This window comes from Elephantulus edwardii, unplaced genomic scaffold (genome assembly GCF_000299155.1).
Source record: "Elephantulus edwardii isolate Elephantulus edwardi_28Jun2011 unplaced genomic scaffold, EleEdw1.0 scaffold00121, whole genome shotgun sequence".
NCBI classification, from domain to species: Eukaryota; Metazoa; Chordata; class Mammalia; order Macroscelidea; family Macroscelididae; genus Elephantulus; species Elephantulus edwardii.
The window spans coordinates 5927208-5944143 of record NW_006399871.1 but is presented as its reverse complement, the minus strand read 5'-3'; the positions used below and the strand labels follow the sequence as shown (position 1 = coordinate 5944143).

At 36.7% G+C, this 16936-nt stretch overlaps 1 protein-coding gene across 1 annotated transcript in view; it reads left to right on the top strand.

Annotated features, from left to right (window-relative positions):
- The window catches only part of TOPAZ1 (testis and ovary specific PAZ domain containing 1), an 88166-nt gene that overhangs the window by 51160 nt on the left and 20070 nt on the right, over nt 1-16936 (top strand). The window contains exons 16-19 of the mRNA XM_006893055.1: nt 1565-1631; nt 3491-3665; nt 4977-5077; nt 6893-7058. Of these exons, the coding sequence (XP_006893117.1) occupies nt 1565-1631; nt 3491-3665; nt 4977-5077; nt 6893-7058 (509 nt within the window). The remainder of the gene's footprint in view (nt 1-1564; nt 1632-3490; nt 3666-4976; nt 5078-6892; nt 7059-16936) is intronic.

Below are 16936 nucleotides of genomic sequence, written 5' to 3'. Positions count from 1 at the left end.
TTGGAGCTGTGAGAATGGGGTAGGAGAGGTGCAGTTATCTCTTTTAAAGTTTTGGCCTTCTTTGCCTTCAGGCTATACCGGAAGTGTGGTTTAGGGTAGAATATGTCTTTTTTTAACCTTGCTGCCTACTACTTAAGAAGTAAATAGGATGAAGTCGGGTGTTTTCTTCCTCTTTTAAGAATTTGTATGATATAGAGAGGGAGAAAAGTGCAACAATGAATGAATGTAAATCCAAAGTATCTGTAAACTTTAATTAAAATCAATTTAAAATAATTTTTTTTAAAAAAGAATTTGTTTTTCTCAGTCCCATTTTACAGCAGTGGTACCATGCAATATTTGTCCTTTTGTAATTGAGATATTTCACTCAGCATAATGTCCTCCAGGCTCACCCATTTGAATAATATTGCATGAGTTCCTTGTTTTTCAATGCAGCGTAGTATTCCATTGTGTGAATATACCACAGCTTCTCTATCCATTCGTTTGTTGGTGGGCACCTGGGTTGTTTCTAACTCTTTGCTATTGTGAACAGAGTTGCGATAAACATGGGTGTGCATATATCTGCTTGGATGTCAGTTATGGTCTCTTTGGGATATATTCCCAGTAGTGGAATTGCTGGGTCAAATGGTATCTCTATTTGCAACTTTTTGAGAAAGCGCCATACTGCCTTCCACAGTGGTTGCACCATTTTCCACTCCCACCAACAGTGAATCAGGGTTCCAGTTTCTCCACAACCTCGCCAGCATTTGTTGCTTGCTGTTCTGTTAAATTTTGCTATTCTGACTGGAGTGAGATGATATCTTATAGTTGTTTTGATTTGCATCTCTCTTAGAGCTAGGGATTTTGAACATTTCTTCATGTGTTTGTTGGCCATCTGAATGTCTTCTTTGGTGAAGTGTCTATTCATATCCTGTGCCCATTTTTCAATTGGATTATTTACCTTTGTCTTGTTCCACAATTAAGGTTGCATAATGGAATGTACTTGGGGCAGTGGGACGGGTGCGGGGGAATTGTGTACCAGGGAGGGAGTCTTTCTTTTACTTTTGAAAGAGAGGAGCGAACTGGGGGGCTGAGGGAGAGGGCTGGGCGGGGAGAGAATTGTAGCAATGAATGAGTGGAAATCCAAATTCTCTGTAAATGTTCATTAAAATTATTAAAAAAAAAAAAAGAAACCACAGCAGAAGTGGAAAATAAATGCTAGATTTCAAAGGCATAATGAAATAAGGATTCATTAATATTTCTAGAAAGACCTTGAACATGTTGTTGTTGTTGTTGTTGTCGATTGCCTTTGAGTCGAGCACGACTCATATGAACGAAAGGCCTGAAGCCCCTCTGCACCTATCAACATTTATCAAAGTTCATAGAGTTTCCAGAGGCATGTTTAGGAAGTGGATGTCACTTCTGGTTCCAACTGAACATATTAAAATAATTTAAATATGGAGAAAAAAGAATTTGTATGGTATTCATTTTCTTCTGGGCTTTTTGACAGAAACAGTAGAACAAGTGAATTAGAACCTAACTCTTTGTAGGGTGAAGATAAGCATGTAACTCTCTTCTGTTGTTAAAGGTTACAGGGGAGGCAACATAGAAAGAACTGGAAATGTGATGTAGATTCAGTCTTAAAGGAAATAGAGGTATGACCTTTTTTCCTTTCTATTTAAAAGACTTACTGTTAAGACCAGCTTGGGGTTTACATAAAACATACACAGAAAGAAACCCTTTTCCCCCCCTTTTAATAAATTGCTGAGATACCTGAAACCAATAACAATATACGATTCAAATGGTAACTTTGTCTTGGGAACTATTTTAGAAAATGGATATTACAAAGAGAAAATGGTTATGGAAAGGTGTTTGATTTTTCTGATTAAAAAAATAATATTTTTTAATTACAAACATACACAGTAAACCCTGGAGTTGTGAAGTACTCAAAATAATTTTAGTTCTGTTTCAAAATTAATTTATGGTAAGATAAAATAATAGTATTTCACTACTCAGCCCTTTAATGTTGATAGCAGTGCAGACCTCAGCTTATAGGCGTGGTACACAGATCACTGCAGCCTTTGAAAGGATGGGGAAGACCAGAGGTACACGCGTCTCCAAGTGTTTAGAGAACAAGAGAAGATTTTCAGCATGATTTTACTTTTTTAATTTAGTAGCCTTTTTATACTTCTCCATTACTCTTTGTAGGAAGCTCTGGTGGTACAAATCCACTCCTCCGCCATGGGAAAAAACTGAAGTTTCCTCCCGTGTGATTTATTGCTTCTGAAAACCCTCTAAAGGATCAGCTGTGAGTCAGTTTAGACTCACTAGTAATAAGTTTTGAGTTTGAGTGCTTATGAAAGAGTCCTGGTAGTGTAGTCTGTAGGGAGTTAAACACCACTGACCCAAAGGCCATGCCTCTGGTGGCTCAACTCCACCAGCAGCAGCATTGGAAAGTCAGCTGTGACTCAGTTCCAACTCCATGGCAGTGACTTTATTTGATAACTTACTGGTTATTCATTAATATTCGTATTCTTGGAACAGCTCTTTTGTTGGTGTAGGAAACTTTTTTTGTCATAGGAACTAGTCAGAAGATGCTGCATTACATCTTTACTACTACGTAATGTAGTCATAATGCTGTATATGTACTGTCTAATCAGATCTGACTGGTACAGGAGGAGATTGTCCCTCTTTCTCTAGAAGAGTATCTGCTGGCTTCGAACCACGCACCTCTGGGATTGCAGTGCAGCTTCTTTCCACTAGGCCACCAGAGCTCCCTGCTTATTACTTTTAGAGACTGTATTTTACCAGTACTTGACTTTTACTTTAGTAGTTTATATTTTTTTTGTTTATATTTTTTAAATGTTTTTATTTTATACTCATTTACTTACAAAGTTCATAAAGTTCATATACATTGTTTTGCACACCAGATCTTTTTAACAAATATATTGCTATGAAATTTGCTTGGTAGCACCTTTTCGTAGAAACGTATTTGCTCAAAAGGTATAAATGCCTTAAGTAAAAAATTGTCAAGTACTAGTAAAATGCAGTCTTTCGTAGTACTGTGTTATGTTACTGTAAAGACAGCTTTAAAGCAGAAATGTATGAACTGTAGGCTAAAAACCATGTACTTATGTTATGCCAATTAGTCTTCATAGAAATCATATCTGTTTGAACCTGTTAATCCTCATAAATAAGAAAGTGCTATCAGATACATGAAGCAAGTTAGCCAGAATGACATAGCAGGTCCTTTTTCTGTATAATCCGTCTGTACTATCTGGTTCCATTTTGGAGATGACATTAAATGCATTAGCAACTTTGCAATATTGTCATTTTTTAATTTATAGAAGCTTTCCTCTAGTAAGCAAATTGAAGTATACTCAGCTTGTAAGATTTGCAGAGATTATCTGACTAGTTTTTATGCCTAATGCCTGCACTTGTCTAGTCTTTAATGTCTGCATGAATGGCCTAATTTTCTTTCCTTCCTTTCTTTCACTTTTAATAATTTCAATAGCACTGTAAAGAAAATGGCAACTGGATCAAATTGGGAAATTTATATATTAATGTAAAAATAGGCTGTGAAAATTTTGCAGATTTCCAAAGGTTTTGCATTTGTGTTGCTGAAACATTAACAAAAGACTTTAAGGAAGAGAAACCAGAAGTTCCTTTTTGTGAATTTGCTGAAACAGGTAAAATGTTACTGTTCTATAGTTTGATAATTGTGTTAAAGTAGTGCAGTGTTCTTAACAGGAATCTGAAGCTATTCAAGATTCCCTTTGAGGGGTAATGTAAAATGCAGGATTCAGAAAGCATACTTTTCTCTCTATAAATGTTGCCATCACTTGTTGTTAGGATAGATTCTAGTAAGATAAATTAAAAATTGGTGTTTTAATATTCTGTGTTTCATGCTCTTCTTTTTCTTGCTATGAAAATTGATTAAAATTGTTGCTAGCAATATAATGAACACTTGAATCTATCTGTGATTTTAATAACAGTTTATAAATTGATTGGTTTTGCACAAAATCATTCATATGCTTTTTTGTTTTATAATAGTTACCATTTATTATTATTTTCCAAGTATTATCAACCCCTTTCCCATCACCCACCTTAACCTGTTTCTTTATTTTCACTCCCCCTTCCTTACCTTCCCAGCTTTGTTAACCCTCCAAGGTAGAGTCTGTGTGTAAATATTTCCTGACCTTTTTATATGAGTGATTGTAAACCATAGTTGTCCTATTATATCTGACTTTGTTGTTGTTGTTATGTACTATCAAGTTAGAACTGACTCATAGCTGACCCTCGAATGTGTTTTCAGAGGCTGTAAATCACACAGGACAGGATTGCCCATCTTTCTCCCACAGAGCACCTGGTGAATTCTGACCATGTGCCTTTGAGCTGGCAGCAAAACTCCTTACCTCCTTATCTCTAAGCCACCAGAACTCCCTGATTATTATTTAATTATATATAATGCCCCATTGTGTACCATTTTCTTTAGTGATTTGGTCACTGATGAGACACTTGGGTCATTCCCAACTCTGCTATTGTAAATAATGATGCAATAAACATGGAAGTGTGCATTGAATTTGTCATAATTCTACTGAATGTTTTATGCTACTATTACAAATAAACAAAATTGACACTTTTTTGAGATTTTGTTTTCCCAATGTAAGTCATTCACTTGAACAGCATTTACCAAGGGTGAGCAAACTGTTTCTGTAAAGGGCCAGCTAGTAAATATTCTAGTCTTTGCGCACACAACACATCTAATCACTGTTGCATAGTTTTCTTTTAAAAAAAAAATCAGCCACCCTTTAAGAATATGTAAATCATTCTCAGCTCATGCCCTGTACAAAAAGAAGGCACTGCCCAGATTTGGCCCACAAGTTATAAATTGCCAACCCTTAGTCTTTGTGGTAGTACTAATGATTCTGTATGTATTTGCCTTTTTCATTGTTTTAAGTGATTATTTCACTTTCTTCCATGTTTCCTTTGCTTTTCAGTTAGCAAAGATCCACAAAATAGTGAAGTTGATAAAACTTTGCTGGGAAGAATTGGAATCAATGCTATATACTTCTATCACAAACTCTTACAGTGGTCCAAGGTATTTCATTACATTTTCGTTTTGTCTTAGAATGGAAGATGTTCGTTTCATACTTATGAGAAGACAAAAGAATGTGAGTTAACTTTGTAAGTTAGGAATTTGCTCTTCTTCATTACAAGCAGATGTGAAAAGGACATGGCAGGACTCTGGCTGTTAGGCAAACTAAAAGGCCTATTTCTTTGAAGCACCACTCAGTTCAGAATTTACTTTGCAAACTCCTAATTATCAGTAACATTGAAATTTTAGAGGAATTATAAAATGAACCCAGAATACTTAAAATTGACAGAACTCCTTAAATATTACCTCTTGGAATATTCTTAAACAGTATATATCACCTATCTGATGTGGTTTCTAGACAATATTATACTGCTGTTCTCTAGATATATTTTTTCAAGATAAACTTTTTTTTAGATTATATAGAGTTACAGATGCAATCTCTCAGAAATTTGAGATTTGACATAAAGTTTAGTGAAGCAGAAGAGAGGAAAATCCAAAATACGGAGGATCTGGTAAGGGATAGAGCTACACAGAGTGCAGAAATCGAAGGCACAGTTTCTATCTAATCAGTTGTTAGAATGCATCTTTTTTGAAGATGCTATTTCACAGTTGAAAGTATGCTCAGTAACATTTAAGTACGTGATCCTTCACACATACACAGAATTAATGAATTGGGGTATGAGATTGTACAGAAAAACTGAGGGCTTCCCCATGTTTAGCACGTAGTATTAAGTAACTCTGAGATAAACAGAAATGTTTATCTGGTTCCCACTGTTACAATCTAAGACTGGTAAGAGCACAGAATTATATATAGTATCTAAGAATTTGAAGACTTAAGTAGCAAAAAGATCCTTTTTTAAAATTCCCTGATTTTGCTAAATTTTAAGAATTTGGTTTTATTTTGTATGGTAATTTTTTCTTAAGACCTAAGAGGTTGATGAATTTTTGCCTGTATATTAACTAAAAATTTAGGATTAATTTATTTAGTATCTTACTTAATATAACTAAGTAAGAATGAAACTCCTTTTTTAACACACAGGTGAAATGAAACTGAAAATAACTCCTTGAAAAATTATTAAGTAGTCAAATCAAAAGTTCTTTGATATCAATAAGCATCTCATTCAAACTATCTAGATATGACATAAAATAAAGGTCTATATCCTCAGGCCTACAGGCTGAATCTTCTCTACAGTATGGTTTTTTAATGGCCTGTGAGCTAAGAATGTTTTTACATTTCTCAGGAGTTATAATATTTTTTAAAGCAATAGCAAGAAAGAGGAATACTGAATAGACCATATGTGGTTCACACAACAGATATTTTCTATCTGACCCTTTACAAAAAGTTTTGTACCTCTTCAGTATAAATTTACATATCCAGACTGAAGGTAGTCTTGATGTAAAATACATCACCTATCCTTCTTTGTCTAAATTAAAAACAAATTCTCTTCCTTTCTATTGTCTCTTTTCTCTTGGATGTCAGCATAGTCATCAAAAGAGCAAAAAGTCATCAGCACTTCACCACTCTGTAGCATGCAATCCTTTTGCCAAAGGAAGTCTTAATATGGGAAGCAGTGTATAAAACAGGAAAGAACTATTATTGTTGATAAAGGGAGCCAAGGCATGAAGGCAGAAAGAGAATAATAAAAGGCAAAGCCCTATGTGCTCCCCTCTCCTCTCATCTTTGTATCTAAGCAAGGAAAAGCTTAAGGAAAAGTGCTAGAGCAGTCTTAAAACCATCAATCTGTAATGATTCAACCCTGGGTAACTGGCTTCTAGTTCTGTTAATGATTGGGACTCAATTCTTTATTTCCACTCTAGGGAAAGAAAGTCTTAGATAAACTATATGAGTTAAAAATACATTTTACAACTTTAAAAGGACTTACAGGTCCTGAGAAGTTAGCACCAAGATGTCAAATTGTGAATATTGCAGCAGAAGTTTTTCTCAAAAGTGGAAGTCTGGATGGTGCCCTGTGGGTACTGAGAGGTGAGTTCTCTTATATAGAAGCTTAAATTCTAAACTTGTTGTTACTCTTTTTGTAATTACCTTAAGTTGATAGTAAATTGGGGGTGATAATTTGGTCAAAATACTAAGTGAACAGGTGGGTAGGAAAGATGGTTGTATGAACTGAAGGGGAAAATTAATCTAGCTTTAAAGCAAAAATTGTATGAACTTTAGGCTGGATACCATACTTTATCTTGTTACATTAACGGTTTCAATTGAGAGTTATTTACATGAGTAAATTGTTTTCCTTCAAAACAAAGATCCACCAAAGACTATTGATTTCTCTCCCTAAACTTTATTGGTTTGCTTACAAAGTTCATATACATTGTGTTTCACACTATTCTTCATGCGTTATGTTTTATAAAATTAATCATCATTGGTCCTTGTCTATCATTACGCTGTCTTTTTCACCCGGATCTTTCCCATTTCCTTTTGCCCTTCCCCCACCAAACTGTGCAACCTGTGGTTCCACCCCTACCCAGCCTCATCTCTCCACTCCCACCCCTTCCCCCCTTGAGTTCTCATACATGGCCTTACTAGTTATCCTCCTACTTTTACAATAATGGTCTTATGCAGTATTTGTCCTTATGAGACTGCATTAGTTCACTCAGCATAATGCTCTCCAGTCTCTCCCAAATCACAGGCAATAAGAGAGATGGAAATCAAAACCACAGTGAGATACCATCTCACCCTAGTAGCAGTGGCAAAGTTTAGTAGAGTGGCAAGCAATAAATGTTGGAGAGGATGTGGTGAGGTGAGAACTCTCATACACTGTTAGTGGGATTGTAAAATGGTGCAACCATTCTGGAAAAGTTTGACTTTTCCTTAAAAAAGTTGAACATAGAAATTCTGTTTGGCCCAGCTATCCTGTTACTAGGAATATATCCCAAGAAATTAGAACTGAGACACAGAGATTTGTACACCAATGTTTATAGCAGTGTTATGCACCCTTGCAAGAACATGGAAACAGCCACAACTGAATGGATTTAGAAATTGTGGTACATTCATTCACACAGTGGAATGCCATGCAGCACTCAGGAACAAGGATTTCAGAAAAATCTAGAATTTTTTTTTTTATTCACTGTTGCACATTTTCTTCCTCCTCCTCCTCCAGCAATGCATATTTTTGTTATTGTCAGTTTTTAAAGAGTTCAGGAGTCAACAGGCAGTTCCCAAGAAAGGAACTGTAAATACAAATGATACTATTTCTTGCTAGTAATTTCATTTGTAATATGAGAAACATTAAAATTTAAAATACTATTTTAATTCGCATCTGTTACAGTTGCTTTTTTAGAAATTAGAAAATACTACCCAAGACAATTAGAAAATACTACCCTTGCCCAAAATAGGATAGCAGGTAAGGTATGGATGGAATCCACATTCAGATACAGAAAGTCCAGCATCTAAGCTCAGGCTTCTCAGCTCTACCTAATCCAGAGAAATCCTAATTGACTCCATAAACTCTTATTTCACATGGTCAGGCCAATTTCATTTCATAGCAATATAGGTAAAGCTAGCTTCCCCTAATAAGGTAACATTTGGCAGGGATTAAGATAAAATTAAACAAGCAGAAACAACTGAGGTTTATTTGGTACGTTGTTGTTGTTGTTATGTGCTGTCGAGTCACCTGCAACTCATAGCAACCCTGTGTACCAAAACCCAAAACCCTCCTTTATCCTGTGCCAGTTTGACTGTCTCTAACACACCTACCGCATTACCGCAGTCACGGAATCAATCCATCTCATCCGGAGTCTTCCTCTCCTGCGCTGTCCCTCCACCCTCTCATATTTGGTATGAGATAAATAAAAATTAACAATAATAGTGGCACAATGTGATATCAGAATGTAGCCGTGGCTATATGGACCATGCAGCAGATTTTACTTGATATGATGGGGTAAGAGTAAAGAAGAATCACAAAGTCTAGGAAATGAAGTGAAATATACACTTAAGTAAATGAATAATCTTTATGTTGTAGCTGTTATTGTTGTTATGTAAGGTCAGGTCACAACCAATTCAGACTGACTCTCCAGTGAGTTTTCAAAGTCGATAAATCACACAGGAATAGATTGCCCACTTTTCTCCCTCAGAATAATGGCAAATTTGACCCCTTTGCCTTTGCATTAGCAGCACAGCTCCTTTACCGCATTAATCTGTCTATTAACACCTGTATGTGCATTCATATACATACACATAACACATACTAATCCTTGTTTTGTTCTAAGTGCTGGTGGTTTCTAGAATAAGATGATGATGTGTAGTCTTCATGATGAAAAGCTTAACCGGAAAAGACTGCCACTTAGCAAGCATAATGCCTATATGAGTGATCATATAAATGGGTAAAATACAAGTCAGGACTCATAAATTCCGTAAGAAAGCTGTGGGGAAATTGGTAATTAATGATATATAAATAAGTACACTTTTTTAAAAAAAGTATGGCTGCAAAAGGAAGGGTAAATAGTTGCTAAAATGGACTTGAATCATTTCATGATTACAAATTTCTACTTGAAGTTTCTGGCAAAATAGATTTTTTTAAGAAAACTAGAGACTAGAAGAAATTGAAGGGAATGAGGATGAGAGCATGGAGTTGTTTATGTAGTTTTTAAAACATTTTTATTTTGATGATCATTTTAAAACTTCTGTCCGTTTTACAGGTAACAGAATTCTTCTTTGTAGTGACAGTTTAAATGGAAGCTATTTACATAAGTTTTTTTCCCTTCAAAAGAAAGATCCACTGAAGTATGCAGATGTGTCCCTAGAATTGTGTGCTCTGAAAGGATTCTGCAGTCAACAGGCCGTTTCTAAGAAAGGAAGTAGAAAAAACACAAATTACTGTATTACTGGTATATTTTGAAATACCATTTTGAACTTTTGAGACTAACCCAGATAAACTTGATGACATGCTTTGGGTGACAGTCTAGAGAAACAGGCCTGCATACACGTTTGTCATTAGGAGATTTTTGACCAAGGATCTCTTAGAAGTTAAAAATGCATATTTCCTTTACTCTGTCAATTCCATTTCTGAGAGTTTGTCCTAGTAACACATTTATACCTGTAGATACATGTCCTCTATTATCTAGAGGCCTCTCACAACTTAGTCTGTAGACAAAGGCTGTGTGTGTCTGGCAACTCAAGTTCGTAAGTGCTTCTGCAGGAGAAGGTAGACAAGTTTTCTTTCTGTTGTGACTTACAACCTTGGAATATAGCTAGGAGTCAGAACCAGTATCAGTGAGCATGAGTGATCAGTTGTCTGGAATCCTTTGTTACTATCAGTAATAGTAACAAAAGATTCCAGATAACTTAAATGCTCATTAAGAGAGTATGGGTTAATTAAACTGTGGAATGGCCATATGGCAGAATAGAATTAGGCATTCATTTGGAATGAATTTCAGGATCTATTGCCAAAGGAGGGGAGGGGGAAATAACATACAAAACAGTGTGTACAGAATGCTACTACCATTTGTGTAAAGGAATGAAACTGACACATACATATTTACTTCTGTATCCATACAATATTTATGGAAAGACGGGCAAGGTTGCCTCAGGAAAGAGGAATTGAATGCTTGGAAGACAGGAGTAAGATCCTTTTTGCATAGGTTTGTGATTTTTTCCTTTTTTAAAAAGGTTTCGGTATTACCTGCCAAATTTTTTAAGAGGAGCCTGGTGGCACAGTGTTTCAGCACTAGCCTACTAACGAACAAGTCAGCGATTGATATTCAACAGGGCTTTGCGGAAGAAAGGCATGGCATTCTGTAAAAATAACAGCTTTGGAAACCCTAGGGGGCAGTTCTGCTCTCTCCTGTAGGAGCACTGTGAGTCAGAATTGAACTTGATGGCAATGAGTATGGGTAGGCAAAAATTTTTTAGAAGTGTATATATTACTCAAGAAATGGAAAATGTACATTTTTGTTTTAGTCAATGGCAGACTTTCTAGTGAGAAATCTCTTGTTTTGTTTTCTTACTTTGACATTTACAACTCTTTCCCCATCACCAGTACTTTGTATCTGAACAAATAAGGAGCAGATTCCTACTCTGTCTTCACTTAAAACCAGTGTAAAGAAAATCTTAAAACTTCTGTGGTTTATAATTATGGTTTGGAGGCTGAAAAATAAATGTCTTCGATTTCCTGAATATAAAATATTGCTTGTTAAGAAACTTCCATTAAATGTTAAAATAACTTTTATTATCTTTATATGTTATTATCTTTGTATGTTTTAGGTGCCATTAAGTCACTTCTGACTCATTGTGACACTTGGTACAACAGAATGAAGCACCATTTGATCCTTGCACCTTCCTCCAAATTCTTGCTCTATTTGAGCCTATTGTTGTAGCCTGTATAAATCCACCTTGCTAAGAGTCTTCTTTAATTGTTGACCATAATTTTCCCAAGTGTGTCCTTAACCAGAGACTGACCTTCCTGGTAGCATGCCCATAAGACAGTGTCTCACCCTCCTCGCTTTTATGGAACATTGTAGCTCTGCTTCTTCCAAGCTAGATTTGTTCCTTTTGTCCATGATATGTTTTATATTCTTCACCAACATCGTAATTTGCCTTTAGTTGTTGTTGTTATGCACCATCAAGTCGCCTGTGATCCATAGCAACGCTATGTTCAGCAGCTCTGAACCCTGCCCTATCCTGAGCCAATCTCACTAATTCCAACACACCAACCCCCACTGCCCCAGTTGCTGTATCAGTCCGTTTCATCCAGAGTCTTCTCTCCCTGCACTGTCCCGCCACCCTTCCAAGCATGATGTCCTTCTCCAGGGATCATTCTGTCCTGGCCTCGTGCCCAAAGTATGTGAGATGGAGCTTCAAAATCCTTGCCACCTATTTGTTTTCTTGGCAGTCCATGGTATGTATAAGATGTTTCTCCAGCACCACAACTCAAAGGCATCAATTCTTCTGTCATCCTTAGTCATTATACAGCTCTCTGAAGCATAACAAGTAATTGTGAAGACCATGGCCTGGATTAGGTGCACCTTAGTCTCTAGACTGACATCCTTGCTTTTCAGCACTCTGGAGAGGTTTCTGGCAGCAGATTTTTCCCAATGCAGTTTGTCTTTTGATTTCCTGACTACTGGTGTTAAGAATAATGATTGTGGAGCTGTGCAAGTTGTAATTGTTCAACAGCCTCAGCCTCTTCTCCATCTTAGTGCTGCCAGTTGGCCCAGTGGTGAGAATCTTTGTCTTCTTGATGTTGAGCTTCCATATTGAAGACTACAGTCCTTGACCTTCTACATTCTGCAGCTTCAGGTCTTCTTCAGTGTCAGCAAGCAAGGTTGTGTGATCTGCATATCGTTGGTTGTTGATGAGTCTCAAATCTTGATGCCACACTCCTCAAGATAAAAGCCCTGCTTTCCGAATGAGTAATACATTTTATTGATGAGAAATCTGAAAAGGTAGATAAGCAAAACTGATGACCTAGTGGTACTGTGAATCTGAAAAACCATCAGCTCCTTCGTGGGAGAAAGATGGGCAGTCTCCTATGCAATTTACTGCCTTTGAAAACCCCTTGGAAGGTCAGCTAGGAGTTCATTCCAATTCGATGGCATATGACAACAAAGTAGTTAGACTACACACACTCTTTGTACCTATCCGTTTAATGCACTGCATGGTTTTCCAACTAAAATATTCCAACCTCTGTATCTTCCTTACTCTGTGAGTCTGCTTTTATTAAATTAGCTTGTTTTCAAATTTCCATTATAAAAGAAGGTCCTTGCCAAACATCTCTTCTAAATTGTATTAATTCTCTAGGCTAAATTCTTACAGTATTGTTAGGGTAAAGGGTAAAGACATTTTTAAGGTAATGTTGCCAAATTTGTTCTTAATGCTATTCGGATTTGCAGGTAAATTATCAGAGGCTTATTAGAAAGCCCTTCTTCATGAGAAAATTCAGAAAACAAAACTTAAACTCATTGTTGTCGAGTCAGAACTTATCAGATTGGCCCTCCAGAGGGTTTTTGGAGACTGAAAAATCCTACAGGAGGAGATAGCCCATCATTTTCCCTCAGGGTTCTTGGAGGATTCCAACCACCAGAGGGGTGCTGCCTTTGGGTTAACAGTACAATTCCATACAGATTACGCCATCAGAGCTCACTCATGGGGATAAAAAATACACATATATTGTCTCATCATGAGGCTGGCCTTCCTGACAATATGCTCAAAGTATGTGAAATGAAGTTCACTATTCTTAGCTCTAAGGAGCACCTGGGTTGTACTTTCTCTAGGACAATGTGTGTGTTCTTTTGGTAGTCCATGGGATGTTTGGTACTCTTCTCCAGTAGAGTCCAGAGACATCTTTTATTTTCCTCATTCATTATCCAACTTGCCGATACATAGGAAGCAACTGAAAATAGCTATGATTTAGTTCAGATTCACCTTAATCTTTAAAATGGCATCTTTGCTCGTTAGCACTTTTAAAGAGGTCCATGGCAGCACATTCTCCCCAGTGCAACGTGTCTCTTGACTTCTTGACTGCTGCTACTATGAGTGTTGATTGTGGATTCAAGTAAAATGAAATCATTGACAAGTTCCATTTTTTTTCTCCATTGATCATAATGTTGTCTATTGATTAAGTGGTGAGGATTTTTGTTTCATTAATGTTGAAGTGTAATCCATGTTGAAGGTTGTAGTCTTTGATCTTCAATAAGCACTTCAAATCTTCATCACTTTCTGCAAGCAAGGTTCTGTCATCTGTATAATGCAGGTTGTTGATGAGTCATCTTCCACTCCTGATACCTTGAAATGCAATACTGAAGGATTCCACGGCAAAATTTTCAATGATGCAGAAAAAAATGAAAAAATACAGTTATTGTACCAAAACCATTTCAGCAAGTAGCATACAATCAAGACCAATGATAATAAAAGAAGACATTCAAGTTGCACTGAAGACACTGGCAAAAAATAAGGCCCCAGGACTTGATAGAATACTAATTGTAGTGTTTCAACAAACAGATGCAACCCTGGACACTTTCAGTAGTCATGCCAAGAAATCTGGATGATAGCTGCCTCACCAACTCACTAGAAGAAATCTATATTTTTTCCCTTTCCACAAAAAGGTGACCCAACAGATTGTGGAAATTATTGGACAGTATCATTAATAGCACATGCAAGTAAAATTTTGCTGAGGATTATTCAAAAATCATACATCAACAGAGAGCAACCAGATATTCAGGCTGGGTTCAGAAGAGACATGGCACAAAGGATATAATCGCTCATGTCAGATTTTGGATGGAAGCATAAAATATCAGAAAGATGTTGACTTATTTCATCGACTGTGCAAAGGTATTTAGCTGTGTAGATCATAATAAATGGTAAATAATACTGAGAAAAATGAGACTCCCAGAATTTTATTGTGCTGATGTGAAACCTAAACCTAGACCAAGAAGCAGTTGTCCATATAGAACAAGGAAACACTGCTTGGTTTAAAATCAGGAAAGATCTACATCAGAGTGTATCCTTTTCTCCACACCAGTTCAATCTGTATACTAAGAAAATAAATTGAGAAGTTAGACTATATGAAGAAGAATGTGACATCAAGAGTGGAGGAAAACTCATCAACAACTTGCATTATACAGATGACTGAACTTTGCTTGCATAAAGTGGAGACTTGAAGCACTTAAGAAGATCAAAGACTGTATCTTTCAGTGGATTACATTTCAACATCAAGAAGACAAAAATCTTCACCACTAGACCAGTAGCAGTATCATTATAAAAGGAGTAGAGGTTGGCATTGTCAAAGACTTTATTTTATTTGGATCCACAGTCAACATCCATAGTAATGGCAGTCAAGAGTGACAAGTTATGTTGCATTGGGCAGATTGCTGTTGAGAACCTCTTCAAAGTGCTAAACAGCAAGGAGGTCAGTTTTAAGACAAAAGTAAGTCTAACCCAAGCCATGGTATTTTCTCTTGCTTCCTATACATCTTAAAATTGGACAGTCAAGGAGGAAAACCAAAGAAGCCTTTGGATTATGATGTTTGAGGACTGATTGTCCCTGGGTTGCCAAAAGAATAAACAAGTCTGTCCTGGAGGAAGTGCAACATAACTGCTTCTTAGAGGCAAGGATGGTGAAACTCTTACATACTTTGGGCATATTATCAGGATGGGCCAGACTTTGGAAAAAGATACTGGGAAAGGTGGAAGGTCAGAAAGACTGACTCGCAAGATGATTGACTCAGTGACTAGCGGTCGGCTTGAAGATATCAGAGATGGTGAAGATGTTGTAGGATAAGGCAGGGTTCCTAGCTGCTCTTCACAGAGTCACTGTGAGTTCTTGTCTACTTAATAACACATAACAACCACAACAACAAAGGACATGGCTAAAATGTTTTAAGTATCTCTTGTATATTATAGAAGTATTAAATTTTTATACTAGGAAATTTAGTACAAAGGTTAAACATTCAGAATAGTAACTATGACTGCAGTACTAATAATAACATAGGTTGTTGCTGTATACTGTCGAGTTGGAACCAACCCATAGCTGACCCTCCAGTGGGTTTTCAGAGGCAATTAATCACACAGGAGGTGATTGTCCATTCTTCTCCCGCAGAGCAGCTGGTGTCATGGAACCATGTGCCTTTGAGATTGCAGCACAACTTCTTGTCACTAGGCCACTAGCGTTCCCATAAGAAATTTAATATTTAAGAAAAAACTATTCATTGCCCCTCCACCAGTGGATTTCCTCAGCACAAAATTGTGCTCGGCCAAGTCGTATTTAACCTTTGCTTTAATACAGCAGTTCCACTTTTATTTCTAAGAAAAACCTCACACTCAATACCATCAAGTCAATTCCAGCTAGTAACAGCCCTCCATCAGGTTTCAGAGGCTGTAAATAATTTTTTTAAGTATAATTATTTTATACTGGTTTACTTAACAAAGTTCATATATATTGTTTTTCACACTGGATTTTTCCCATTTCCTTTACCCACCCCTCCTTCGACCCATCAAATTTTGTGACCCTATAATTATCACTTTATTAGTGTATTTCTACAATAATGGTCTTAAATAGTGTTTGTTCGTATGGGGCTGAGTTCACTCAGTATAATGCTCTCCAGTCCCTCCCGTTAGGTAGTAATTTTCAAAATCATTGCTCCTGCATACTGCATAGTATTTCATCATGTGAATGTATCATAATTTCTCCTAGTAATTCTTCCACAACTTTTCCAGTGCCTTTACTTGCTTCTTCCTATTCTGGAATTCTGATGACATGCCTGTTATTTCTCTTGATGGTGTTCCACTTTATTGTTAGGTTTTCTTCTTTTTCCTTCCTTTTTGATTCTGCTTTTGCTTTAGCAGATCAGTGGTGACAATTCTATCTTCTATTTCACTCGTTCTGTGTTCCATCTCTTCAGCTCTTTTCATGTGTCCCTCCATCATGTTTACAGCATCTAAAACACTGGACCTCATATTTTGGATCATGGTTTCTTGTTTTTCCAGTGCCTCTAAAGCTTCATTTGTTTTATCTACATTGTTTTGGATAGCTTTTTTTAAGGTCCTCCTGGTTTTTGCTTACAGTATCCTGTAATTCTTCAAATTTGTCTTTGACCCACTGAAAATACTCAATCATTGTACTTTTAAATTCTGCATCAGAAAGTTCCATCAGACTTTCTGGCTTCAGGAAATCCATTTTGTCATTTTGAGGGGAGGTGATACCTTGCTTTGGACTTGTGTAGGAAGTGAGGTAGTCTGCTTCTTTCATGACATTGCTGTAGTAGAGTTTTTCATACCTAAAAGTGATAGCAACCAAAATATGACTTTGAGTCTATGCCACCTGAATTTCAGAACCATCTCAGGAACAGGTTTGAGGCTTTGAACACTAATGAGCGAAGGCCAGATGAGTTGTGGGAGGATATCAAGGGTAT